The sequence below is a fragment of the Neoarius graeffei genome, chromosome 7 (genome assembly GCF_027579695.1).
Source record: "Neoarius graeffei isolate fNeoGra1 chromosome 7, fNeoGra1.pri, whole genome shotgun sequence".
In the NCBI taxonomy this organism is placed as follows: domain Eukaryota; kingdom Metazoa; phylum Chordata; class Actinopteri; order Siluriformes; family Ariidae; genus Neoarius; species Neoarius graeffei.
The window spans coordinates 61,137,735-61,164,930 of NC_083575.1; the positions used below are offsets into that span (position 1 = coordinate 61,137,735).

At 42.3% G+C, this 27,196-nt stretch overlaps 2 protein-coding genes across 2 annotated transcripts; one reads left to right on the forward strand and one right to left on the reverse strand.

Annotated features, from left to right (window-relative positions):
- The first annotated feature begins 8,869 nt into the window (after positions 1-8,869).
- LOC132888717 (interferon-inducible GTPase 5-like) lies at positions 8,870-13,491 on the forward strand. Its single transcript, XM_060924794.1, has 3 exons — positions 8,870-9,058; positions 11,745-12,300; positions 12,410-13,491. The coding sequence occupies exons 2-3, from the start codon at positions 11,745-11,747 to the stop codon at positions 13,036-13,038; spliced, it is 1,185 nt and encodes a 394-aa protein (XP_060780777.1). The 5' UTR covers positions 8,870-9,058; the 3' UTR covers positions 13,039-13,491.
- Positions 13,492-19,372: 5,881 nt separating this feature from the next.
- tmx1 (thioredoxin-related transmembrane protein 1) lies at positions 19,373-26,433 on the reverse strand. The gene is made up of 8 exons (XM_060924983.1): positions 26,159-26,433; positions 23,472-23,587; positions 23,336-23,381; positions 22,934-23,062; positions 22,366-22,411; positions 21,630-21,731; positions 20,418-20,481; positions 19,373-20,309 (listed from the first exon to the last, which is right to left on the reverse strand). The coding sequence occupies exons 1-8, from the start codon at positions 26,431-26,433 to the stop codon at positions 20,125-20,127; spliced, it is 963 nt and encodes a 320-aa protein (XP_060780966.1). The 3' UTR covers positions 19,373-20,124.
- Between the last annotated feature and the right edge of the window lie 763 nt (positions 26,434-27,196).

The following is a 27,196-nucleotide window of genomic DNA, read 5'->3' on the forward strand; positions in this document are numbered from 1 at the left end:
CATGTCTTAACAGTATTTATTGGTCACATAATTCACTGTCACAATATTCATGAAGCTTGCGACCAATATGACCAATAAATACCGTTAAGACATGATTGTGAGAATGAAGTGAAAATGGCAAATAACATGAGAAAATAATCCTGTTTCAACAACTGTCCTCAATAGAAATGAAGTATTGCAGAGACTTTGTGTTGGTATTATAATAATAATAATAATAATAAGTGTAGGGCGGCACGGTGGTGTAGTGGTTAGCGCTGTCGCCTCACAGCAAGAAGGTCCTGGGTTCGAGCCCCGGGGCCGGCGAGGGCCTTTCTGTGCGGAGTTTGCATGTTCTCCCAGTGTCCGCGTGGGTTTCCTCCGGGTGCTCCGGTTTCCCCCACAGTCCAAAGACATGCAGGTTAGGTTAACTGGTGACTCTAAATTGACCGTAGGTGTGAATGTGAGTGTGAATGGTTGTCTGTGTCTATGTGTCAGCCCTGTGATGACCTGGCGACTTGTCCAGGGTGTACCCCGCCTTTCGCCCGTAGTCAGCTGGGATAGGCTCCAGCTTGCCTGCGACCCTGTAGAACAGGATAAAGCGGCTAGAGATAATGAGATGAGATAATAAGTGTTGCCAGGCAAAACAAACCTCACCCAGTCACACTTTTGATGAATAGGAAGGAAGATATCACGAAAAAAAAAATAGGTACCCTATGGGTACATGTGGCTACTGCTGATAAATAAAATTGTTTTCTGATACTCTGTTCATACAGTAAATATAGCATATACTGTATATTTACTCTATGAAGCAGTAGCCACAAAAATGAAGCATAATGCAAAAATGAACAATTTAAAAATCACAGAAGTAAAATATACCAAATGTCTGTACTTTATATTATTCTACTCTTAAATCTTACAGTTTTCGAGACTGAAACTTCCGAACTGAGGCCGACACACACACACTGTTGCCATGACTGAAACTCTTATTTCCCGGATATGGCCTGGTCCTAGAGCTCAGTGGAATGCATTTTCCCTCTGTCATAAGCATGAACATGTCTGAAAGCAATTTCTTTAGTCTCGTCCATTTATTGAAATGGTGAACCGAACTGTATTCATTCACTGGCCATTTTAATCAGAACACGTATATGCGCATGCGTAGTGCATGGTTGTTACACTCTTACATTCTTACAGCACGATGACATAGTGCGTAGCGCCTCTATTGAGGTATTTCACCTGACGTCACAGGGTCACGTGACGCCCCGGTGTCCACCATTTTGGACGGCAAGCTAGCTAATGTCAACAACAGTAGCTAGTATGTTACTGTAGCAATATTTACGTTCAGTCATTTGGATGACTGTTAAAACCTTTCAGTCTCAAGTTTTTCCTTTACTGGATTTACTAGTTTACTGAGCTAGCGCGCGATTGCTCGCGGCTCGGCCGGTGAGCGCGCGATGGCTCGCGGCTCGGACGGAGAGCGCGCGATGGCTCCCGGCTCGGACGGAGAGCGCGCGATGGCTCCCGGCTCGGACGGAGAGCGCGCGATGGCTCCCGGCTCGGACGGAGAGCGCGCGATGGCTCGCGGCTCGGACGGAGAGCGCGCGATGGCTCGCGGCTCGGACGGAGAGCGCGCGATGGCTCCCGGCTCGGACGGAGAGCGCGCGATGGCTCCCGGCTCGGACGGAGAGCGCGCGATGGCTCCCGGCTCGGACGGAGAGCGCGCGATGGCTCGCGGCTCGGACGGAGAGCGCGCGATGGCTCGCGGCTCGGACGGAGAGCGCGCGATGGCTCCCGGCTCGGACGGAGAGCGCGCGATGGCTCCCGGCTCGGACGGAGAGCGCGCGATGGCTCCCGGCTCGGACGGAGAGCGCGCGATGGCTCCCGGCCTGGCCGGAGAGCGCTAGCTCAGTAAACTAGTAAATCCAGTAAAGGAAAAACTTGAGACTGAAAGGTTTTAACAGTCATCCAAATGACTGAACGTAAACATTGCTACAGTAACATACTAGCTACTATGTTGTTGACATTAGCTAGTGCTAACAGCTAGCTGCTAGTACACTGCTACAACACAGACACCGACCCTAATAATACAGTTCTTGGTCATTGCCTGGTAACAGCAAATTTATAACGGGCCATGTCTCAACAGACTAAGAAGTTATTTCAATGACATTTAATAACATTTTGTTTATCCTGAGGACCGAAAGTAAATGAAAATGTGAACAAACCTTAGCTGTAATCAGATGGCGACCACCGGCTCCAGGGACGACCCGCTGATGGAGGCATGTTACCCAGCCTGACACAAAATATTTGTAGGCATCCAAACTCTTATACGCTTTCAGATCAATAAATGTGTATGGCGATGGGTTTTTAACGACATAGGTATACAGATCATGTGGGCCGAAGTCAGGTAAAGACGAGGGCTTCGTGTACTTCCGTACGTCAGTGAACAATCCTGGTGGAAGCAGGTAAACGTCGTTCTCTAAGCCTGCTAACCTCAATTTTTGCAAATACCTCTCCCTCTGCTCGCCCTGTAAATGCCCTACGTCGCTGGATAGTGAAGGTGTTTTCTGCATCTCGCTCCTTTTTCTTTTGTTTTTCGTTTGTCGCCTTCCTCGCATTCAAACTGATTCGAGCCGTGCCGTCCAAAATGGCAGCATCACATGACTTGGTCACGTGAGTGAAATACCTCAATATGAGGCGGTAGCCACAACAAAAACGATTTTGACCTTTTTGGTGACCTTGACCGGATGACCCTTAAAATGTTGGAGGTTCTATTTGAGACCAATGCCCATCTATCCTGAAAGTTTCATGAAGATTGGTCCAGCCATTTCCCCTTAATACCGTTAACAAAAAAACAAAGAAACAAAGAAAGCCGACCGAAAACAACACCGCGCCCCCTGGTGGACTTTGTCCCGGGTGGGGTGGGGTGGGGTGGGGTAGGGTGAGGTGAGGTGATAGATAGATAGATAGATAGATAGATAGATAGATAGATAGATAGATAGATAGATAGATAGATAGATAGATAGATAGATAGGAAAGAGAAAGATACACTGCATGAAACAAAAACTGAAATAATCTCTGAAAAAAGAGCCGTTCAAAAAAAAGATCAGATACTGGACTGAAAAAGGAAAAAAAAACAATAACAGTGAAGGAGAGCGCTATAAAGATATGTAGGGAATGTGGGTAAAGTTAAGAAAATAAGAGGAGATAATGAAAGGGGGAAAAAGTCAGGAAATACTTTCCTTGGGGCAAATTTGATCAGATACGATGGTTTAACATGTAAGCCAAATACACGCAATGCGAGTGGGAAGATGGCGGCCAGATGGCTTCACTCTGACAAGCCTAAGCGCTCTCCAGATTTTATATAGAGCTCAGTGTTGATAAAGCATACAGCTTTGTTTAGCTGTGGGGTTTTTTTGTCTTTGTTGTTTATAAATGTGTAATTACTGTACAAGAGTAGTTTCCCATTAAGCCAGTATCTCACTGGGCTGTGACAGCTTGCGAAAAATTGCGAACGTCATTCGTGAGAGAGTTTCAAAAGTGTCTTGAAACATTCGCAGGGCTTCTCAATTTCCTCGCATGAGTCGCAAAGTGTCGCTCCTTCGTCGCTGAAATTTTGAACATGTTCAAAAAATTTGTGTGACAAAATTTCTCTCAAAATAGCTGCAAATGTGTCACTGGTGTCGCAAAGCCGTTACGAACCCTTCTCAAGTCAGTTTCTGTGAAGTGAGATACTGGCTGAAGTGTGAGAACTGAATTCGCATATTTTATCACAATTGTTGTGTCTCCACCTAGTCGCAGGCTGTCGCAGCCCAGTGAGATGCTGGATTTACTTTCGATGCATGGATTCTTCTCAGTGTGGGAAATAAGGAATTTTAAGCAGACTGTCACCGGACAGATAAGTCTGAAATGTTGTCTATTCGTCCAAATTTCAGCCTGTCCAAATGACTGGTCAAAAGCCCAGAACAATGCAGCTGGGGTTCCGGGGCCCACCTTTGGGCCCCAGAAGCTGAAGGGCTTTAGATGCCTGGAGATGGCTTCTCAGCTATTTCCAGGCACATTTTTGTGATCTTCAAAGGCCAAATTACACGAGACATTAGTTGCTAATTACACGACAAACTGAATATAATTTACAAGAAAATATCAGAAGATTTAAGAAAACATGCTTAAAGTTATACCCAAGAAACACACAGGTCAGTTCCATGTCTCGAAAAAAAGTATTTTGGGGGGTGGGGTGGGGGGTGTTAAGGATGGTTACAACTTACTGGTACTCATATATAGATACTATAATAACACTCGTGAAACATTATGTCAACAATGACTATTTTTATATGATGTTTATAATAAGTCTAGAAGATAATTCAGTAATTAACAACACAACTATTCTTACAGAATAGTTAAAATTTTCAGGATGAGATTCCAAGTAACTTTGTAACAATATGACTTTTAAAATGACTCAAAACTAGACATGGTCATATCATTTGGCATTCAGACAAAAATCTGCTGGACTAGAAATTAGAAAATAGAAGAAAATAAAAACTCCATTAAAATATAAATCTACATCTTACAAAGCATATGACTATGACTGTTGCTCTTATTATGAATAAAAAAATGCACATAATAATAACAACATAACCACTGATTGGCAGTTTGGCACTTAATACTGTACTGCAAAGTTTCATGCAAACTGAACTCTGACAGGAAATGTAGTCTTTCCTCTTCAATCTCTTACATTTCCCCGAATGCACTGCAGACAGGAAGACAGGATGCACGAGAGGGTTGTTTTTCCTCTCGTAGATGTGTCACTTCTTAAAGGACCCATGGCATGGTGGTTTGTTGATGCTTTAAACGGGATCGTGGAGGCTTCTGGATGTTATATCCACAGCCTTTCTCGAAATGAACCCTCGGAACGTAGATATAGCCTCCTGGAAGAAAGCCCCATTTCAGCCCTTTTCCCCGTGCGTCGTTTTGCTAATGAGAAGCATGGAGGCAGGGAAGGGTAGAGGGTGGGGGCGTGCCATGGGGGGAGGAGCGTGCCATGGGGGGAGGGGCGTGCCATGGGGGGAGGGGCTGCCGTCTGCCTCCCAAGCCGGCCGAGAGCGCTCCTCGTCCGGCACGGCCAGGCGGGCGAATGCCCTGGTCCGTCCGCCCTGTCTAAAAAAAAAGGTACAACTCGAGCCCATGGTAAAACTGGGACTTTGTCGGGGGTTTTTTCAGCCTGAGGCCCATGGTAAAACTGAGCAGTTTTACCATGGAGGAGTGGGGACTTTGCCGTTTCCTCCCCCCCAACTCGCCCCTGGGAGAACCGCTGCCTCCACGGGCGGCCGGTACCGCTGGAGGGCCGCCCGCGCGACCTCGGCTCCCGACAAAAGATTGGATCTAGGGCTGACTTTCAATGGATCGCAGCGATGGAGCTGCTCTGCCACTCACGACACCCCGGCCCAGAATCAGGGAAAAATACCGTGCGCTGACGTCATTAAGGTGCGACGCGAGGAAATAAAATAAATTCAACAAATGTTTGGGTTTTTACTGAACAAACAAACAAATAAAATGAATGAGTGACTTAAAAAAAAGAATGTGGGTGTCTTTGTAAAAACTGTTTTGATTGGCTATTATAACAGAGGTAGCGCAGAGTACCTGGCTAACTGCAGGAAGTGGTTAGCTGCACAGCTAATGTAGCCATTGCAAACCCACCGATTTTAAAACACGGCAAAACGACTTAGCAGTTATTGAGGTTTTTCACCCACGTGACCAAGTCATGTGATGCTGCCATTTTGGACGGCACGGCTCGAATCAGTTTGAATGCGAGGAAGGCGATAAACGAAAAACATAAAAGAAAAAGGAGCGAGATGCAGAAAACACCTTCACTATCCAGCGACGTAGGGCATTTACAGGGCGAGCAGAGGGAGAGGTATTTGCAAAAATTGAGGTTAGCAGGCTTAGAGAACGATGTTTACCTGCTTCCACCAGGATTGTTCACTGACGTACGGAAGTACACGAAGCCCTCGTCTTTACCTGGCTTCGGCCCACATGATCTGTATACCTATGTCGTTAAAAACCCATCACCATACACAGGTATTGATCTGAAAGCGTACAAGAGTTTGGATGCCTACAAATATTTTGTGTCAGGCTGGGTCAGGGGCGGTCCTGGGGGCGGGCCGACCGGGCAGCCGACCGGGCAGCCGCCCGGGGCGGCATCGCGGGGGGGGGGGCGGCACGAGTGCGGGCATGAAAAAAAAAAAACGGTCCCCCCCCCAAAAAAAGGTCCCCCCAAAAAAAACCCCGAAAAAAAAAAAACAAGACGGGCGTGTGTGTGTGAACATTTTGGATGGGGAAGCCCAATAGACCCTTTTCACTGACGTCACCGGAAACCGGAAGTAAACAAACCCTGCGCCATATTGGAAGACCAACAAACTCGTGATCAGGGGGAAATAACGGCAGCACACGGAATTTAAACCCACGAGGCTCTTGATTCATCATAAACCTACAATGGTAAACTTTTGTGCTGTGTTAGGGTGTTCCAACAAAGCTGATGGGAAAGGTGAAAAGAAGTCTTTCTACAGAATACCAGCTGTGATTGAGACACAAGCAAACCAAGGAGCTTTCCGCCAGGAGACAGAGAATAAGTGCATTACTGAGTGTCTGTGAGCAAAGGAGAGCCTGAACGTTGCAACCTCCCTATTGGCTGTTTATTGGTTGTTTGTAAAAATGTATCAATTGTTGCCCTTCATCGCGGACTCGAGAGACGAGACCTGACGAGTTAGTTCATTGGTAGCAGAACAAAATGTCTGGACACAAATCGGGTTTTCAGAAAAGGAAAGAAAATAAACGCAGGGTCGAAAATACAAAAAAGGAGGCAGAAAATGCAAAACGAATTTTAAGGTAGGACAAATGGTTACTTTTCTGAGGCAGCCCGCCGTGGCTGCAGGCTTTCAGTTGTGTCATTGAATGGTTACTTTTCTGAGGCAGCCCGCCGTGGCTGCCTGCAGGCTTATTTATTATAGCCCATTTAGTTAAAATAGTTGATATAAAATGTTTATAGTTATGTGATGGTTGTCCTGATTTAGACTGGTGTTTTTTTTTGGGGGGGGGGTTTGCGCGATGTTGCACCCGGGTCCAGATTAGGGCAGAACCGGCCCTGGCTACATTTCAGGTGTAGTTTGTTTTATGAATGTATGTACTTGCATAGATGTGTACTTGGTCTTCCAATATGGCGCTTAACAAAATCTCGCGGCGTGGTGACGTCATGCAGTAGCGCAGGTGACGTCATCAGTGTGTGTGTGTGCCTAACTTGTCGTAGCCCCATAATATGCACAATCCCGCCAGCGGAACATTGTACTAGTCATCAAAAAGACTTTACTACCATAGTACTACACTACTATGACATTACACAGAGTCTTAAGTAATACATTACGACTTGATCATTGCCATTCTGGTAGCAGCAAATTTATAACGGGCCGTGTCCGTGACGTACAACACACGACGAGAAATGTTTAAATGACCATGTAAAGCTGTTAACATTCTGTTGGCTAATACAGAGCCCAACGTGCGGGCGCGAAAAAAAAACAGTCCCAAAAAAAAAGGTCCCCCCCAAAAAAAAAACCCGAAAAAAAGTAAATCACTCTAGGATCGCCACTGGGCTGGGTAACATGCCTACATCAGCGGGTCGTCCCTGGAGCCGGTGGTCGCTATCTTTATTACAGCTAAGGTTTGTTCACAATTTCATTTACTTTCGGTCCTCAGGATAAACAAAATGTTATTAATGTTAAATGTTACTGTAATTATGATCCAGCAGCTATTTACACTGGATCCAGTGTAAATAGCTGCCGGAGCCAACATCCGAGCTTGCCGGAGCACGCGCTCGGGCAGGCTGGGACGTCGGCTCTGGCAGCTATTTACACCGGTAGCTGCCGGAGCCGACATCCGAGCTTGCCGGAGCGCACTCGGGCAGGCTGGGACGTCGGTTCCGGCAGCTATTTACACCGGATCCAGTGTAAATAGCTGCCGGATCATAATTACAGTAAACTAGTAAATACAGTAAAGGAAAAACTTGAGACTGAAAGGTTTTAACAGTCATCCAAATGACTGAACGTAAACATTGCTACAGTAACATACTAGCTACTGTTGTTGACATTAGCTAGCTTGACATTCAAAATGGCGGACACCGGGGCATCACGTGACCCTGTGATGTCAGGTGAAAAACCTCAATACACTTACTTGTTGGCTGATGCGGCAGGGATGCTTGGTATGGACCCAGGCTTCAGTGACAGTTGATGTGCAAAACCTGCCCTGTACTGTCCCAAGTTGTGGAAACATTCCTCAGGAAAATGCTTCCGACAAACATACACCGTCTTAGGTAGACTCGACGGCGTATTATTGAAGTAAATAAAATTAAGCCACTGCATCTTCAGGGGTTCTCCCGTCGGCAGTAAAAACAGACTCCTTTCTGTGTTGTCACATTCATGTACAGTGCAATTTCCATGTTTCGCTCGCTTAGGTGATGCCATGTTGTTGTGTCCTCTATGGTCTCCTCACTACAACGGGGCGGGCAATCCATACAGTGGGTGGGAATCCAGAGGGGGGGCGTGGGGATCATCTCCCTTGCTGACGTAGTAAAGGGAAGAGCTTATCAACGCGCCATTCTCAAATGTTGGGCATAGTTTGGTTTACACATTATGAAATTATAGCCACTGGGGTGACTTAAGAAGGTCAGAGGAACTCATTTTAACATTAAAAAACCTCAGAAAGTGAAAATTTCATGCCATGGGACCTTTAATCTTCCGAACTTCTGACTTTTAATCTCAGCACTTCTGAGGGGTTTATTCTCCCAAATATATGACTTTAGAATTTCTGGGGGGGTGCTCATTTATTTATAGTAAAAAATAATATCGTAGCATCCAGTAAATAATATTAAAGTGAAAGTGAAAAAAGAAACCCTGTTCTGAACTTCAGCAGATGATGAGGTAAACCTGAATGACAAGAAACACAAGCGAGTTTTGTCTGCTTTGTTCACAACATCCATTTGCCAGTGTACTACAGCATTTCTCAGAGATTCTTCCTGTGGCCTTTATTCTTCTGTGTAAAGGTAGGATTAAACTACTTTTTACGAGTTCTTATGTAAAGTATTTCTACACATATGTAGAATGTTCATATTTTCAGTTAAATGACACAAATGAGAAATAAATTAAAACAAGAATAACAAGGCTTGACTCACTAAGAAAAGGTATAAAATACTGTATATACAAAACCATATTATTGAACACAAACACTCCAAAAGTTGACATTGTAATTAATAAGCTAATAAATACCTAAAGCCAAATAACATAATATTTTAAATTCATGGTAAAGCCAGTCCTCCTGGCTCCCTCAGGATATCTGAACACTGTGTTTGAGAGGATTAAAAAGCTTGCTTCAGTTTTTACTTGTAAAATGTTGGAAGAGCAGTAAAAATGATATACAACAATAACACCAAAGAGTCATAATCAAAGGTAATTTAACTGTTTATAATCCCTGATGAGCAGTTAAGTCATTTCATAGCCTACATTAAAAAAAAAAGATTTCCACTTGATGCAAAGCTATCCAAAACAGTTTCAGATTCCTTCTGACAGAGAGAGAGAGAGAGAGAGAGAGAGAGCACAATGAAATGTTAACTTCAGACTCTTCAGTATATATTCTCTTGTGTAAAGGTATGATTAAATTACTGTTTCTTATGGGAAGTGTTTCTATAAGTCAATCTGTTAAGATTTTAAGTAAATAACAATTGAAACAAAAGTTAAAAAAAAGGCTTAGAAAATATAGAATTGCAGTAACTAACAAGACATAATGAGACACACAACCATCAACAAATGGAGTTTGAGCAACAGCGTGAAAACTATAATTGTGATAAACAGGAGAATTATAAAAAAGTATCCTGGGATTGTAATTGCTATTGGTGGCAGCAATGTGCACAGTTTATTCATACCAGACATATAAGATAAAACGAGATAAGATAAGATAAGATAAGATAAGATAAGATAAGATAAGATAAGATAAGATAAGATAAGATAAGATAAGATAAGATAAGATAAGATAAGATAAGATAAGACTTTATTGATCCCAAGGGAAATTAGAAAAACAGGAAGAAATGAACCACAGACAGTAACGGAATCACGTGTATGTTATCAGTATTATGAGAGCAATCTTTGAATAAAAACTCAGGTGCATCTATGACAATTATATATAACAGTAAAGTGAAAAATATCAGGCCTCCTTTGTTAAACATGAATACACCTAAAAATGCAGCACTAAGAGCATTTTACAGCAGGTATGATATCCTTGGCCAGAAGAAATGCTGCAATTTTTTTTTTTTTTTATCCTTAGTATCTCTAATTTTGAAGCTTTCAGAGACGAGTTATCTTTCACACTATTTCATAGGTTCCGCACTCTAAAAAAATGTTTAATTGAAAGCCCTATAGAATTGTTTGGTTTGTGAGGAAATCCTTAAAAAACCTATGCAGTACCACCCAATAAAGTGTTTCCCTATCAGAGAGAGTAGAAGCTATAGATGGAATGATAGCTGGAGTTAATGTACACTGTCTGATGAAATTGGGTTAAAATAGAAAAAATATTTTTACTGTGCTTGGAAGCATGCAAACATTCAAAGGATTTTCATTGTACATATCCATACTTTTTGTATGTGTTCATTTAAACAGTATTGTTTACAGCATTCTGAAAGCATTAGTTAAAACCCCAAAATAAATGTGGACATTGTTTTCATCATCGATAGTAGATTGTGTACCTGCTCATATTCTTTTCTCTTGTTTTCATTTTGAAACAGTCTGTACACTCCTGATCAAACTGCAAGATTTTGTGATGTAAAACTGAAATATGATAAATTGTGGCAGATCTTTTGATATAGAAAAGAACAAAATTCAAATGAAAAGCAAATAATAGATTTTATAACTTATAATAACCTGGTTGCATTAGTGTGCACACCCTTTAACTTATAGTTTGCTTGTAATACAGCACTCAGTCTTTTTGGATAGGAATCTACCAACTTTCAATTTCATTCTGCTCGTCCTTGCAATAATGCTCCAGATCTGTTAAATTTTGAGGGGCTCTCCTGTGAACAGCCCTCTTCAAGTCCTTCCAGAGGTTTTCAGCAGGATTTAGATCTGGGCTCTTACTGGGCCATTCCAAAACACTGATCATCGTCTTCTTCTGAAGCTTTGTAAACTTGTGTTTGTGCTTTGGATCATTTTTGTGTTGGGAAGTTAATTTTTTTTTCTTCAATTTGACCTGCAACAGAGGCCCATAGGTTTTGGGCCTAAACAGATTGGTACTTAGAGCTATCCACAATTCCCTCTATCTTGAGTAGACCCCCAGTCCCAGATAAACAGCCCATTGCATAAGGTTGCCACCACCATGTGTCACCATGGGTATGGCGTTCTTTGGGTGATAAGCTGTCTTGTTTTTGTTCCAAATGTATCTTTACAAATTATTCCCAAAAATTTCTATATTGGTTTCATCAGCCTGTGGTGCCCCATGCCCCATTAAAAAAGGGTGTGCAAACTTATGCGACAAGGTTATTGTTTGTTGTTCTTTTTTGTTTCCCTACTTGATTTTCACAGGAATTGCCTTGGTTTTTATATCACAAAGGTGGAGACTTTTTATTTGCACAATTTTACTTTCTCCATCCCAATACTTACCTTATAATTTTCACTATACATATATGTTTGTGTGTACACCAGTTTATGTATGTTGTTTTTAAAATGTGTTGTTGTTTTTTAAAGATGGATGAGCCCACTATTGATGCTGCTGAAATTGACAAAATTAAAATGTCACTAGCCAATGAAGATCTGCCATCAGCTGTTGGCAAGATTAAGGATTACTTTGCACAACAAGACCGTGTGGAACTGAACATTGCTGTAACAGGAGAGTCTGGATCTGGAAAATCCACATTTATCAATGCCTTCAGAGGTTTAGGGGATGAAGATGAAGGCTCTGCAGAAATTGGTGTTGTCGAGACCACTACAAAGGCTACCCCTTACCCTCACCCAAAATTCCCAAATGTCAAATTGTGGGATCTCCCTGGCATTGGAACCCCCAGATTCAAAGCTGATGAATATCTCAAAGCGGTTCAGTTTGAAAAATATAATTTTTTCATCATCATTTCAGCAGATCGTTTCAGAGAATGCCACACCAATTTGGCAACAGAGATAGTAAAAATGAAAAAGAAGTTTTATTTTGTTCGATCAAAGATTGACTGCAACATTGAGGCTGAACAGCGAAAGAAGACATTTAACAAAGAAAAGACACTGAATGCTATCCGAGACAACTGCATTAAAGGTTTACTTTTTAGATTACGCATTACATTAATTAATCATTTTAGAACAGTGTAATGATGAATGATCATTTGAAAAATAGTTTTAAAAATACAATTGCATTTTTATCTTAGGTCTAGAAGAGATTGGTCTAAAGTCTCCTGCTGTCTTCCTCATCTCTTGCTTCGACCTCAGTCTGTATGATTTCAACCGTCTTGAGGAGACCATGGAGAGGGAACTTCCCGAGCACAAGAGAGATGTACTGATGTTGGCCCTTCCAAACATCACTCTGGAGATCAACGAGAGGAAAAAGGCGGCACTGCAGAGCAAAATTTGGAAGGTGGCTCTGATCTCTGCCGGGGCTGCAGCTGTGCCAATACCTGGTTTATCAATCATTGTCGATGTGTCCATCTTGGTGTACGAGCTTAGAAAATATCGCAATGCCTTCAGTTTGGACCCAGCCTCCTTACAGAAGCTTTCTGAGAGATCAGGGAAACCAGTAGATGAGCTAAAATGTGTGCTTAAATCTCCTCTGAATCAAGAAATAACCAGTCCTTTCGTTATTAATTTGCTGATAAGTACAAACCTTTTAGCTGTAGAAAACGCAGCAGAGTACTGGCTGGGTTTAATTCCTGTTCTGGGATCAGTGGCAGCTGGGTCACTGTCCTTTGCTACGGTTTACTTCATACTGAAGCGTTGTCTGAATGAACTTGCTGAAGATGCCCGCAATGTGCTCAGGACTGCTTTGCAAACAGCAGTATAAAAATGCAAGCAGTGTACCATTCCACCTCGATTGTAAATTATCACAAAAAAATTTAGCCATCATAATATGAATTTAACTTTTTATTTTTTATAATTATTGTTTGATTAAAACAATGATCCATGAGAGGGTGTGAGCTGCAGTGATTTGGGTGGTTTTTTGGGCATAACACAAAGTACCCGTAAGTGGTGTTATGAGTCCCAGGGATGGGAAACCGCAGTAACAAATATATGACCTGTATAAAGCCGGTAAAGCAGAGGAATGAGGACACAGTGCGTCTTGTTTCCTTTCCAGATTGCTTCTCTGTATGAGTTATTTAACATCATATATCATCACGGTTACATAAGCACAACCACTGGCGGCTCGTTAATAGAGGCGATTTGGGCGACGCACTCCCAAACAGGGAGGGAGGTTTTTTTTAATCATTCCTACTACCACGGCAACAGTAATGTCATTGTCCAATCAGGCTAAGGTCGCGCCTGGTGTAGCCACACCCTTTTGGGGCGATTTCTGTCAGGTTCAGATTTGCCCCAAAATCTCCCATTGACACTAATGGTACGTACGTTTTTTTTCGAAAATCCTGCTCCCAATGCATTTTCTATTAGGTTTTATGTGCTCGCACAAGCAGCGTGCTTACGTCATACGCCTGTTGCACCGCGCAAGTGTTGCCAGATTGGACGGTTTTAAGTGCATTTTGCCGGGTTTTGAACATAATTTTGGGCTGGAAAACGCAACTTGCGTGGGAAATGTGTGAACATTCTATGAAGAAGATGGCGAGTGTTGAGTGCAACAATACGATAGCGTCTCTGAAAGAAGTTCCCTTTAGTCGTCGTACCAATAAGGAGAAAATGGCAATCAAACAGCTAGGACCTCCTAAACCGAATTTAAACATCAAGCAAGTGTCTACGAAGTGGGAGAAGACCTACTCAAGAGGTTTTAACAAGAACTGGTAGCACCGGAAAACTTGGCTGGCTGGCTGGCTGGCTGTGATGTAGTCAATGCTCTTTTTTGCTACCCTTGCGTTCTCTTCCACCCTGGAAGCAGCACAGCAGACGGTACAATGATATCTGATATTTGAATTTACTAGGCAAAACATTTTTTTTTTTTGTGTGTGTGTGTGTGTTACCAATGGCAGTTTAACATTGCCATGTTTTTGTTTTACCAATGGCAGTTTAACATTGCCATGTTTTTGTTTTACCAATGGCAGTTTAACATTGCCATGCTTGGAATATTTCAGTAGCCTCAAGTTCTCTCTGACTTGGTGTAAATTTAAGCATATTTTCAGTTTTTATATATTGTATGTGTTCATTGGAGCCAGCAGCACCTTACCTTTTTTCCAACTTGTTAAGCCAAGTTGCACTGACTACAAAACCTTGTGTAACCTCGTGTGTATATAGCTAAATAACTAAAGCCTTTTGTGTTCATTGACATGCTTGTAATACTTTAAATTTCCTTTTAAGGCATGGCTTTCTGGAGGAATTCTTGGGGGAAAAAAACTGCAGAATTTATTTAGAATTATTATTTGTTGTTAAAATGGTGCAATTCCATATAAAAAAACACAATTAAGCTGCACATGTTTGTTTGATGGTTATGCTTTTCTTCATCTTTTTCAAAACTTAAATAAACACTTGTTTTGGATTTATATCCTGCCACTTTAATTGCATTCTTTAGAATGAAGAAATTAGAATATGTTTATAATTAAGAATTTGTGTCTACTTATTATAGAATACTGGAAAAATATGAGAAAATAAATGAGTAATGCAATATTAATTGATTGTGATGCCAAATGTTTTGCTTTGAAGGCTTCACAATGAATCTTCCTTAGTTTTAGCCTGGCAAGCCAGACTAAATGTGAATATTTGCCACTCGTAGGCAAAAATATTTTTGGCTGCTAGGCGGGTGGGTCTAGTTTACTAGGCTACCTTATGGCCCTTTTTCAGCTCACTTCAGCCCGACACGGCTCGCGTTTCGACTACCAAAAACCAGCACGACTCAGCTCGTTTCAGCCCTGCTTAGCCCCTAAAACTCGCACCGTTTTGGAGTAGGGCTGAAGCGAGCCAAGCCGTGCCGAGTGAGGTTGGGGGCGTGAGCAGACACTCCCCTGTGCACTGATTGGTGAGGAGGAGTGTCCTCACATGCCCACACACGCCCCGCGAGCGCGCTGGGATCTGTAAACACCGCAAACCCGGAAGGAGAAGAATTACGAATTACGAGAATTTCTGAAGCCTTATGCGCCTCGCCTCATCTATACGCTCTTGCCAGTATCTGTTGGCGTTGTCGGTGACAACAAGCCACAGCACCAAGACCAGCAACATTAACGACTCCATGTCCTCCATGTTTATTGTTTACTATTCGGGTCGTGAGACTACCGCTTAAAAGATCACTGAATCAGTGACATACAGAGCATCGTGGACGAGTTCGCGGAGCGCAAGGCTCGTCGTATGCCCTTCAAATAATGTGCGCAGTAGGCTATTGATGTTTTATTATGAGCCATGTACAGTATGTCACCTGTTTTTTTGTTTCTGAGTTACATGTTCGTTTGAAGGACTTAATGTACAAAATAACATAGTTGCACCCCGTAGTGTTGAAATTGGTAAACACAGTGCATTCAGTGAGGTTTGCACCGCCCTCCTTTTATTTCTGACTCTTCCTGTCACCGTTGCAACCTCTGAGCGCTCATTCGTATGCCCTTCAAATAATGTGCGCAGTATAGGCTATTGATGTTTTATTATGAGCCATGTACAGTATCCTAATGTTTTTTGTTTCTGAGTTACATGTTCGTTTGAAGGACTTGATGTACTAAATAACATAGTTGCACCCGGTAGTGTTGAAATTGGTAAACACCGCAGTTGCGGACATTTTGTAGCCTAAAATGATGTTATGATAAGCTTTAATAAAGGGCCCGGTCATTTGCCCCGCCCCCGGCCCGGCTCTGACTTGTTCCGCCACTGTCACTGATGTCACTGTTTGCGCTGCTTAACGACATCACGTGACGTCCACCCACTTTCGCTAACTCCACCCAATATGTCCACCCACTTCCAGCCAGCACGGTTCAGCGCGGTTGTAGTCGAAATGCAACTCCAACAGCCCCGCTCAGCTCGACTCAGCTCGACTCGGCACGGCACGGCTCAGCCGCGTTTGTAGTGGAAAAGCGGCATTAGTTTGCCACCTTTAACTTGTTCAGTGTTGCCACCTAGTGGAGAGAAGAGATATTGTTTATATTGATATCTGAATTTACCAGGCAAAAACAAGTTCAGCCAATTGATTTGCTACCTAGGTCAATTTACTTCAGTCCTGTGGACATTTATGGTCCGTGTAGACATAACGGGGGAAAATTGCCCCCCCTGAAAAAAAAATTCAGGAGCCGCCACTGAGCACAACGCACATCTGGTTCCCTCATTTCAGTTTTATGTATTTCAATTTCTACATTTTCCCGATTCAGTCCTTTATCTCACTTAAATCACTACTTCAATCTCTAACACATTTTCTCTCATCATCTTCTGTTTCCTAATCAGCACATATTTATATTTTATATCAATAAACAGTTCCTGTAAATACATTACATTTTCCTTTTCCCTTTCACAGTATAAACTGGATCAAAACACTTTCATGTAGTGTAATTTTACAGTAGTGTATCATACACCTTTAAATACGACAGACTACATACCTTGCTTCTATAAAAGAGCACTGAAATGTGTGACTAGCAAAGTGCTTGTGTTACATTTTTTGAACTTATTACCAGGCAGCAGGCTTGTAAACAAAGATACATTAAATTTGTAAACTTAAATTTTTACGTTTTTACAATAATACATATTAACATACATAAATCATAACTAGCTGGAAATACATCATGTACAGGAGCCCTAATGTCACTTATTCCCACTCTAACTAGTGCAACTCGGCACAAAATGGCGTTCGTGCGGGCAAACTTTTCCACTTATTAATGTCGTTTAAACATTCCTCTCATCTCATCATCACTAGCCGCTTTATCCTTCTACAGGGTCGCAGGCAAGCTGGAGCCAGCTGACTACGGGCGAAAGGCGGGGTACACCCTGGACAAGTCGCCAGGTCATCACAACCATTCACACTCACATTCAATTTAGAGTCACCAGTTAACCTAACCTGCATGTCTTTGGACTGTGGGGGAAACCGGAGCACCCGGAGGAAACCCACGCGGACACGGGGAGAACATGCAAACTCCACACAGAAAGGCCCTCGCCGGCTCCGGGGTTCGAACCCACGACCTTCTTGCTGTGAGGCGACAGCGCTAACCACTACACCACCGTGCCGCCCCGTTTAAACATTAACTAATTGAAACGTCACAAACTCTACATGCATACTCACGCTAATATGGTCTGTTAGAATAACGTAACATTTCATGGCGCATTAATCCTTTACTGACCTGCATAAAGCAGAGGATTTAGCCATCATAATTTTAATTAAACTTTTTATTTTTTATACTCGTTGTTTTAATCAAACAGTGATCCATGAGAGGGTGTGAGCTGCAGTGATTTGGGTGGTTTTTTTGGGCACAACGCAAAGTACCCGTGAGTGGCTCACTGCATTTATTAAATGGCAACAAAAGCAATGGAATAAAATCGAGTGTTCAGTAAATAATAAAATGTATTATTCATAACATTTGCAACAACCATTTTTTTCACAATGCAATGTATTCAATTAAGAGTAAGTCTGGGTTCCTAAGCAACATAACAGGTAAAGATTAGGGTGTTTTTTTTTTTTTTAACAGAATAATGACTTAAACATAGACTGCCTTTCAGATTTTTCAAGTGTAGGGTGGCACGGTGGTGTAGTGGTTAGCACTGTCGCCTCGCAGCAAGAAGGTTCTGGGTTCAAGCCCAATGGCCAACGGGGGCCTTTCTGTGTGATGTTTGCATGTTCTCCCCGTGTCTGCATGGGTTTGCTCCAGTTTCCCCCCACAGTTCAAAGACATGCGGTTAGGTTAACATGGGGCGGCCTTGGACTGAAGTGCCCTTGAGCAAGGTACCTAACCCCCAACTGCTCCCCGGCCACTGTAGTATGGCTGCACTGCTCTGTGTGTGTTTTCACTGCTTCAGATGGGTTAAATGCAGAGGATGAATTTCACTGTGTGCTTGAGTGTGCATGTGACAAATAAAGGCTTGTTCTTCTAAAAAGAATTTTCCCTGACATCCAGTTATTTCTGTTTAGTGGACTGAAAGCTACAAATATTCTATTTTTTTTAAATCGAACAATTAATGAATTTAGGGCCATGTGGCCCTAAATTCTCTATTTTTTTTCTGCTTCACCATAACCCAATTCAAGATACTACATGCATCATGTGGTGGGCTTTCCCTGTTTGCGCAAAGCATTGTGGGACACAAATTTGAAACAGGAGAGAAAAATGGACGACATGAATGAAACTTGAAAGACTGACTACAGTAACGGAAAGCGAAAAGACGTTATATTGCAAAGGAAAGGAAATGCATGACAAAAGTAATAAATATCGGCAGTCAGTGAGCATCTCGGTGTGATCAGCTGTTCGTTTAGCGACAAAATTATGTAACTGTCAGTGCACGGTCAAGGTAAACCTGCGCATGCGCACACAGACTTCCTCTGTCTGCTTGACTGCATGAACCAAGCGATTTCATGCACGTTATTTGCTCGGGAATCCCCTCACGTTAAATAACTTCCCAGCCACAGAATGCCCTGATATTTCGTGAGATATTACAGAAATTAACATCCATCTCAATGATCAAATTTCAGAGGGAACTAAATTTCACCAATTGTATGAAATCGAAAGGCCGTATAAGCTTTAACTGTAATAATTTCATTGGAGTGAAACCTGGCATATGAAGACACAATTCAGTTCTTGTGACGTGGACACAAGTGTGTTTATGGAGGATTTTACAGTGGCTTTGGATGTAGTGCAATCAGAGTTTAGAACTAAAACGATGTCATTTTTCATTCTTACATTTTTATACACATGCTGCAACTGATATGATAGTAAATAAAACAAGAAATATTCACAATCATTTTGTCTACCATTATTTGATATTTTATTTTATTCAAATTGGATTTTATCTTCTTGATTAACAAGCCATAAACCATTTGTGTTATCACATCCCAGTTATATTAATTAAAATCAGTCTACAATTTTGGTATCCTGTTGAAAGATTGAAAGGTTTATGAAATGCTGTTTGATTGCTCAATACATACCTGTTTTGCAAATTTATGATGTTTCACAGACCCTCAGGTAGACACCAGGATCTTGCTTTATACAAGATAAGTAATTAATTACTCAAACTTCATAAAAGACAAAGCAATCACTGATTGGAACAGAAGAAACGCATCCTGAATGTATAGATCAGGGAAAGTCAAATTTATTTGGACAGTCGCAGTACAGCATGGGATCTTTCCTGGAGAACAGCAAAGAAATGCTTTAGCTGTTGAACCATCACACACCTCAAAACTGACGTATTGATGTTCATCACACATTTACATTTGTACCATTCTAAAGAATCAGTTTGTCTCAATGCAATCATCACAAATATCTACAGAAGCAAAAACAGATCTGCCAAAATGTTATCCTTAAAGAAACATCAAAAAAGCTAATATGAATGCAATACTAACAAATTCCAGATATGAAAAACTCAATGAAGTGTCAGATGTAAAAAAACTAAGTAACTGAATAAAATATTAACAATGCAGCAAAAAAGAGAGTAAAGTTTTTTCATTCTCCATTGGTCATCTCTGCTCAAGTAGGTAAGTATTAGTTCAGCTGAAAGATAGGCAGGCAATAAAAAGCCAAAATGCTCATTTCATAAACAAACAAACAAAAAATCTCAAACATATTTGTGTCATAGCCCCTGCCTGCCTCTTCTACTCCCATCTTTCTCTCTCAGTCCTTCCCTTCTTTCTCTCTCACACAAATGGAAAGAAAGGTGGAATTGAGGAACTGAAGGGAGGGATACAGGGCACACACACACACACAGTGAGAGCTCTGACATCATCAGTGATGTCATTAGGAGGCCTGCTATGTTGGCATGGCCGTGCGTTTCCATAGTGATTTGGTTGGTCTGGTGTTGTTATTCACATTTCCTCTCCAGGTCTCTAGGTGTCCTCCTCCTCACCTCCTCCCACTGCTCTCCTCCTCACAATATCCTCTTTCGCACCTTCTATGCTCCACTCCTCTGCACTCCCAGCATATTCATCTTCATCCTCCTCTTCCTCCCCATCAGCTTCCTGCTCTTCCTCTAACTGCTGCCGAAGGCGTGCCTGCTCCATAGCATGCTTCTCTGCTCAATTACAGAACACAAAGCAAATCCTTAATTCTTAAAATCATATACCAAAACACAATGTAATTTGAGGTGCCAGTGATGCCTCACAACAGTTAACACACTCACTCTGGCAGTAAGCTGAAGAAAAGCGGCGTGATGGAAATACATAATCAGCGAAAAACACCAGCACCTAGGGGGAAAAAAGATGGTGATTAGAAGAGGCCATGTGTGTGCATGTTATATAGGGCTGTTGCAACAAATTGACAGTTTAGATTTTATTTCCTAACACTTATGTATTTGTGGGCGGCACGGTGGTGTAGTGGTTAGCGCTGTCGCCTCACAGCAAGAAGGTCCTGGGTTCAAGCCCCGTGGCCGGCGAGGGCCTTTCTGTGCGGAGTTTGCATGTTCTCTCCGTTTCCGCGTGGGTTTCCTCCGGGTGCTCCGGTTTCCCCCACAGTCCAAAGACATGCAGGTTAGGTTAACTGGTGACTCTAAATTGACCGTAGGTGTGAGTGTGAATGGTTGTCTGTGTCTATGTGTCAGCCCTGTGATGACCTGGCGACTTGTCCAGGGTGTACCCCGCCTTTCGCCCGTAGTCAGCTGGGATAGGCTCCAGTTTGCCTGCGACCCTGTAGAAGGATAAAGCGGCTAGAGATAATGAGATGAGACTTATGTATTTGTCGGAGGGAAAATCCACATTTGTCTATCAACCCCCCCCCCAAAAAATCTATCAAAAATTATGTAGGAAAAATTATCTGAATAAATCCAGGCAATGTATGGTATTATTACTATAATTGTTATTTTAAGTTTACTTTAATTTCCAATTGCATTACTTGGTTTGGGGTTTTTTTTTGTAGATTTTATTAGTAGGTTTTACTATTTTTCCATAATGTGTATTCAGAATTATATTATTGTCAGCATGTATAGCATCAGCTTTAAAAGTTGAAAGCTAAGGGTTTGAAAAATCCCAATGTGTCCCAGCGATAGTGTTCATGAAGCGACACAGTATTTATATAAGTAGTTACCAAATTCCTATTGATATCATCACAGTCACTTTTTGTTTCTAAAAGTTTATGATAAAAAAATTGATTTCTCTTCTGTGATTTTGTCTTCTTATGCAAGTGACCATTTTCACCACTCATGCTTTTTGCGACATGAACACAGTGTCATCCTTCTGATAATACTCATCTTTGGCAGTATCACATTCTAAGATCACTAATATTCAGTGCATTTAAATACTTAATCTTTTCAGTAATTAAAGTTTTGGGTTTTTTTTTTCCTTTAAAGAATTGTTACAACCCTAATGTTGGATGCCACCGAATCTGTGTGTGATCTTACCAGTCCTAGGGTGAGTCCAGAGAAGAGTGTTACTAAGCCAAAGATTATGTAAGAACCCCAGACTGGAATTCCGACTTGCTCTGTTAGGTAGGTATGGCATTGCTGTAACACCAGAATGATGGTTACTACAACTCACAAACAACATTAACATGAATGTTCAGGGAAGGAGAGGGGAAAAACAAAAACAAACAAGATCAATTGTGAGCTACTGCTCACTTACGTATACCCCCGCTCTCACTTATCAGAATGCAAGCAATCGAAGGAATAGGACACTTATTATGAATGTTGATTTCAACAAATAATGAACCCTGAAACAAGTAAGTAAAAGCAGTGTTCTCCCCAGGGATTTCAAACAGCATCCTGGTAAACTGTCATTTTGAAATAGCATCTTGCTTCTTGAAATAGCATCAAACTCCACCCTATATGTTTCGTAAATACATTCAGTCGGTATACAGGAAGTCGATGTGCGACAGACCTGAAAAACGGTATACACAGTCTAGAACCCCAACCTGAAGTATGGTACCATGTACCAAGTGGCTAGAATTTGTGGTTGCTGAGAAAAAGGGTGTTTCAGACAGAGGTAAACCAGTATACCCCCCTCCTTCGGAGCAGGGATTTAAAAAAAAAAAACCTCAAAGCACTGGCCTAAAAATGATGCCATTAACACACATTTTCACTATAAAATACCATACGAGACCATAGAAAATGTTGTCTATTAGAACAAAACTGTTCTTACCCTGATAAACATGGACAGCTTAAAGAGAGCAGACATCATATTCATCCTAAAAGACAGAGCAAAATCATCCATTTACTCAAAAACTTTCACCTTCATATAACAATGTGAGCAACTCATTCTAATATTAATACACAGGCTATTCAGTCTGTTACAGAATTATTGGCATACTTAAACAAAGTTATGAAAAAGTCTCTGTGGTTAACCTGTAGCTCAATCTCACATGGGTAATATGAGAGAAATCTAAGCTTTAACATTTATTCTAAGAAAGAAAAACCTCTTTAAAAAAACAAACAACCCCCCCCCCAATCAAATGCTAAAATTATCGATGCCCCATGCATTTACTATTTTATCCTCCTTGCTATCATAATAGCCCTGAGTCAGCTCCTGTAATGCTTGATGAGATTGGAGAATTAAGAATAAGCTGCATTCTTTGTAATTTAAGTTGCAATTTAAGCTGTAAACCATGCTGTGAGGCAACATCACTGGCAACCACTGTAATGCCCTAAAAGGAAACAGATAAATTACATTTCCTCTCAGACGCAGACACACACATTAGGAAGGCGCTTACATGAAAGAGGACGGGCCAAACCAAGAGGAAATAGGCTCAATGTTCTGCCATTTCTTTTCATCAATGAAGCTCAGGAAGTCTTCTTTAGTGCGTGCACCCTGGTATCGCCGAAACACTCCATCTTTACAGCTATTGTGTACATAATATACAAAGCAATATATCAGCTGACCATAAAAGATTCATACATTTAGTCTCAGTCATAATGCTGGCAGGTGCAGGCAGACACACACCCCTCTAATTCCTCAGACTGTGTGAGTCACAGGTGGCTATAACAGGCTCATCATCAGGAAGTGAAACTAACCCCTACACACACACTCCAGCATATAAAAAGTCATTACACTAGAGTATAAGCACACAGCTTTCCCTTTGTTTAAAAAGATATCACAAGTAGTCTGAACTCACTGGTATATGGTTGGAAGCGCTGTGATGATAAACCTGCCACTCAATCCTGCAACAAGATAAAACATAGAAAGCAAATGAGTTCTTAAGTCTGCACACACTCACTAACAGCAAAACTGAGTTTATGCACGAAATTTACCAGGCTGCTCAGTTACATCCACTTTAGCCATGTTGACCCCAAGGTCCTCACTCCAGTCTGCAAATTCATTCCACACAGGCTGCAGCTGCTGGCAAGCTGGACACCATGGCGCATAACTGCAACACACACACATGGCAATATGAAAATGTAATATTAAAATCATGAAAAAAATTGTCATAATACAATGTTGCTTAGATATTAGATATTGAGAGTATTCTTAGGCAGCACGGTGGTGTAGTGGTTAGCGCCGTCGCCTCACAGCAAGAAGGTCCTGGGTTCGAGCCCCGGGGCCGGCCTTTCTGTGCGGAGTTTGCATGTTCTCCCCGTGTCCGCGTGGGTTTCCTCCGGGTGCTCCGGTTTCCCCCACAGTCCAAAGACATGCAGGTTAGGTTAACTGGTGACTCTAAATTGACCGTAGGTGTGAATGTGAGTGTGAATGGTTGTCTGTGTCTATGTGTCAGCCCTGTGATGACCTGGCGACTTGTCCAGGGTGTACCCCGCCTTTCGCCCGTAGTCAGCTGGGATAGGCTCCAGCTTGCCTGCGACCCTGTAGAAGGATAAAGCGGCTAGATGAGATGAGTATTCTTAAGACACTTACAAATGCTGACTGAACACTGCCAATTAGATGTTACAATCTCATCTCATCTCATTATCTCTAGCCGCTTTATCCTTCTCCAGGGTCGCAGGCAAGCTGGAGCCTATCCCAGCTGACTATGGGCGAAAGGCGGGGTACACCCTGGACAAGTCGCCAGGTCATCACAGGGCTGACACATAGACACAGACAACCATTCACACTCACATTCACACCTACGGTCAATTTAGAGTCACCAGTTAACCTAACCTGCATGTCTTTGGACTGTGGGGGAAACCGGAGCACCCGGAGGAAACCCACACGGACACGGGGAGAACATGCAAACTCCACACAGAAAGGCCCTCGCCGGCCCCGGGGCTCGAACCCAGGACCTTCTTGCTGTGAGGCGACAGCGCTAACCACTACACCACCGTGCCGCCAGATGTTACAATTTTGTACTAAATCTTTAAAACTTCACAATGTTGCAATCATCTTGTAAGTTTCAGTGAATTCGGTGAAAGCTTTTTATTGCAACAAAATTGTTTTGCTAGCAGTTTGTTAGCAAACCTATATACGGAGCTTCGTCACAGAAGTCATTAAGTTTTGTAATTATTGTAACTGTTTATCATCCACCCCAGCACGCTAGCTTTTTGCAATGTATTTTGAATCAAAATGAGTGGCACAGCAGGTAAACTTGCTGCCTCTCAGCTCCAAGGCCCCAGGTTTGATCCTGAGCTCAGGCGGCTGTCTGTGGGGAATTTCACATGACTGTACCATTTGTATCCATTTCGTGCAGTTTCCTTTCACATCCCAAAGATATGCCAGTAGGTGGGTTGGCGATGCTAAATTGCTCTTACGGTGGTGTTGTGGTTAGCACTGTCGCCTCACAGCAAGAAGGTTCTGGGTTCGAACCCAGCGGCTGACGAGGGTCTTTCTGTGTGGAGTTTGCATGTTCTCCCAGTGTCTGCGTGGGTTTCCTCCCACAGTCCAAAGATATGCAGGTTAGGTCAATCGGTGGCTCTAAATTGATCGTGGGTGTGAATGGTTGTTTGTATCTGTGTCAGCCCTGCGATAACCTGGTGACTTGTCCAGGGTGTACCCCGCCTCTCACCCATGGTCAGCTGGGATAGACTCCAGCTTGCCCCCCGCGACCCCACACAGGATAAGCGGTTACAGATAAAACAAACAAATTGCCCTTAGATGTGTGTGTGTTGTCCTGTGAGGGAATGTAGTCCCATTCAGCGTGTCTCCACCTCATGCTCAGTGAGACAAGTTCTGGATACATCACTACACTCACCAGGGTAAAGCAATTAGTGAAGCTCATCTCATCATCTCTAGCCGCTTTATCCTGTTCTACAGGGTCGCAGGCAAGCTGGAGCCTATCCCAGCTGACTACGGGCGAAAGGAGGGGTACACCCTGGACAAGTCGCCAGGTCATCACAGGGCTGACACCTATTCACACCTATGGTCAATTTAGAGTCACCAGTTAACCTAACCTGCATGTCTTTGGACTGTGGGGGAAACCGGAGCACCCGGAGGAAACCCACACGGACACGGGGAGAACATGCAAACTCCACACAGAAAGGCCTTCGCCGGCCACAGGGCTCGAACCCGGACCTTCTTGCTGTGAGGCGACAGCGCTAACCACTACACCACCGTGCCGCCAATTAACAAATCAACAAATAGTTTGGGCTGTACTGTTATTTTGATAATAGCATCACTTTATATATTAGTCCTTCAGACTACAAAGCCTACCATGTAGGAAAAGTGGTTTCTGCACGAGATGAGTCTCTCACTGCTAAATCAGGTAACACAGTGCAGAAAAGTGCATCAAAGCAAAGGCTTTCAGAGACAAATGAAGCAGTATGACTACCAAAACTACACAATCTGTAATGGATTGTCATGATCTGTCAAATGTGCCTGGGGATAATTAGTTCTTTAAGTCATTTCCTTTCCCCCTCAACACAGACTCCACCATCTTCTACAGTTTAACCATAGCTCAGTTTTTATAAAGATACGTGTAAAATGGCTGTGTGACGCTGAGAAACTGGTTAGCCTGCCCAGAAATTAACCTGAGCTAGCTCATGCTAATACAAGCTAATTTCAGATAACTCACAATTCAATCATCCATTCTCCCGTCAAGATTTCCTCCCAGTTCCCATCCGTAATCACTCTCAGGTTGTCCTGCTTGGCCTCGACAGGCAACACCGACAAACAGTAAAGTACTACGACTGGGTACAAAATAGAGAGTGAGTTTAATTGGCAAATTGTTCTTGTTTTTCCTCTTTTGCCGCTCACCAAAGTCGCCATGTTTACGCTAATTCTTCGACCACACTTCCGCTTTGGACAGTCGCTACCAGCCAACTGTAAACCACGTGACATGGGCCGCATTTCAAATGGCGTCCTTGTATAAGCGCACTACAAATGAGGGGGAAAGGATTTCTTTCTACGTCCTTTGAAGTGCACTATATTTTTATTTTCCTCAGACATCTGGCTGCACAACCAAAAAGTACAGTTATAACTCATCAGTTCTAACTATATTATTATTATTATTATTATTATTATTATTATTATTATAAAACACTCCATGGTCGTTTATGTTTTCTTTCTCTCTGCAATGAGGAAAAATATTTTATTTTTTTGGTTTGCGTTTTCACTTTAAGCTCCTTCATTTAGGTGAATTTCATTGCATTAAAGCTAGACTGCCTTTCAGATTTTAAGTGTAGGTCATAAAAAGAATTTTCCCTGACACCCAATTATTTTTGTTTAGTGGACCGAAAGCTACTGAATTCGAATCACAGACTTCCAATTCTATTATTTTTTTTTTAAATGGGACAATTAATGAATTTGGGGCCGCATGGCCCTAAATTCTCCGCTAATTTTTTCTTGCTTCACCATAACCCAATTCAAGATGCTACATCATGCATCACGTGGTGGCCGTTCCCCGTTTGCACAAGGAACTGTGGGATACAAATTTGAAACAGGAGAGAAAAATAGAAGACATGAGTGTGCGAATGAAACATGAACGACTGACTACAGTAATGGAAAGCGAGAAAAAAATGTTATGTTGTGAAGGAAAGGAAACGCAGGACCAAACTAATAAATATCAGCGGTCAGCGAGCACCTCAGTGTGATCAGCTGTTCGTTTAGTGAC

Bases quoted from the DNA above. Each gene is read 5' to 3' on its own strand.
- LOC132888717 (XM_060924794.1), top strand. From the start codon at position 11,745: ATGGATGAGCCCACTATTGATGCTGCTGAAATTGACAAAATTAAAATG. The intron at 12,301-12,409 runs GTTTACTTTTTA...TTTTTATCTTAG, and splicing joins CCGAGACAACTGCATTAAAG to GTCTAGAAGAGATTGGTCTA.
- tmx1 (XM_060924983.1), bottom strand. From the start codon at position 26,433: ATGCGGCCCATGTCACGTGGTTTACAGTTGGCTGGTAGCGACTGTCCA. The intron at 21,732-22,365 runs GTAAGAACAGTT...CTGGTGTTACAG, and splicing joins AGCTGTCCATGTTTATCAGG to CAATGCCATACCTACCTAAC. The intron at 20,482-21,629 runs GTAAGATCACAC...TTTTCCCCCTAG, and splicing joins CTGGACTCACCCTAGGACTG to GTGCTGGTGTTTTTCGCTGA.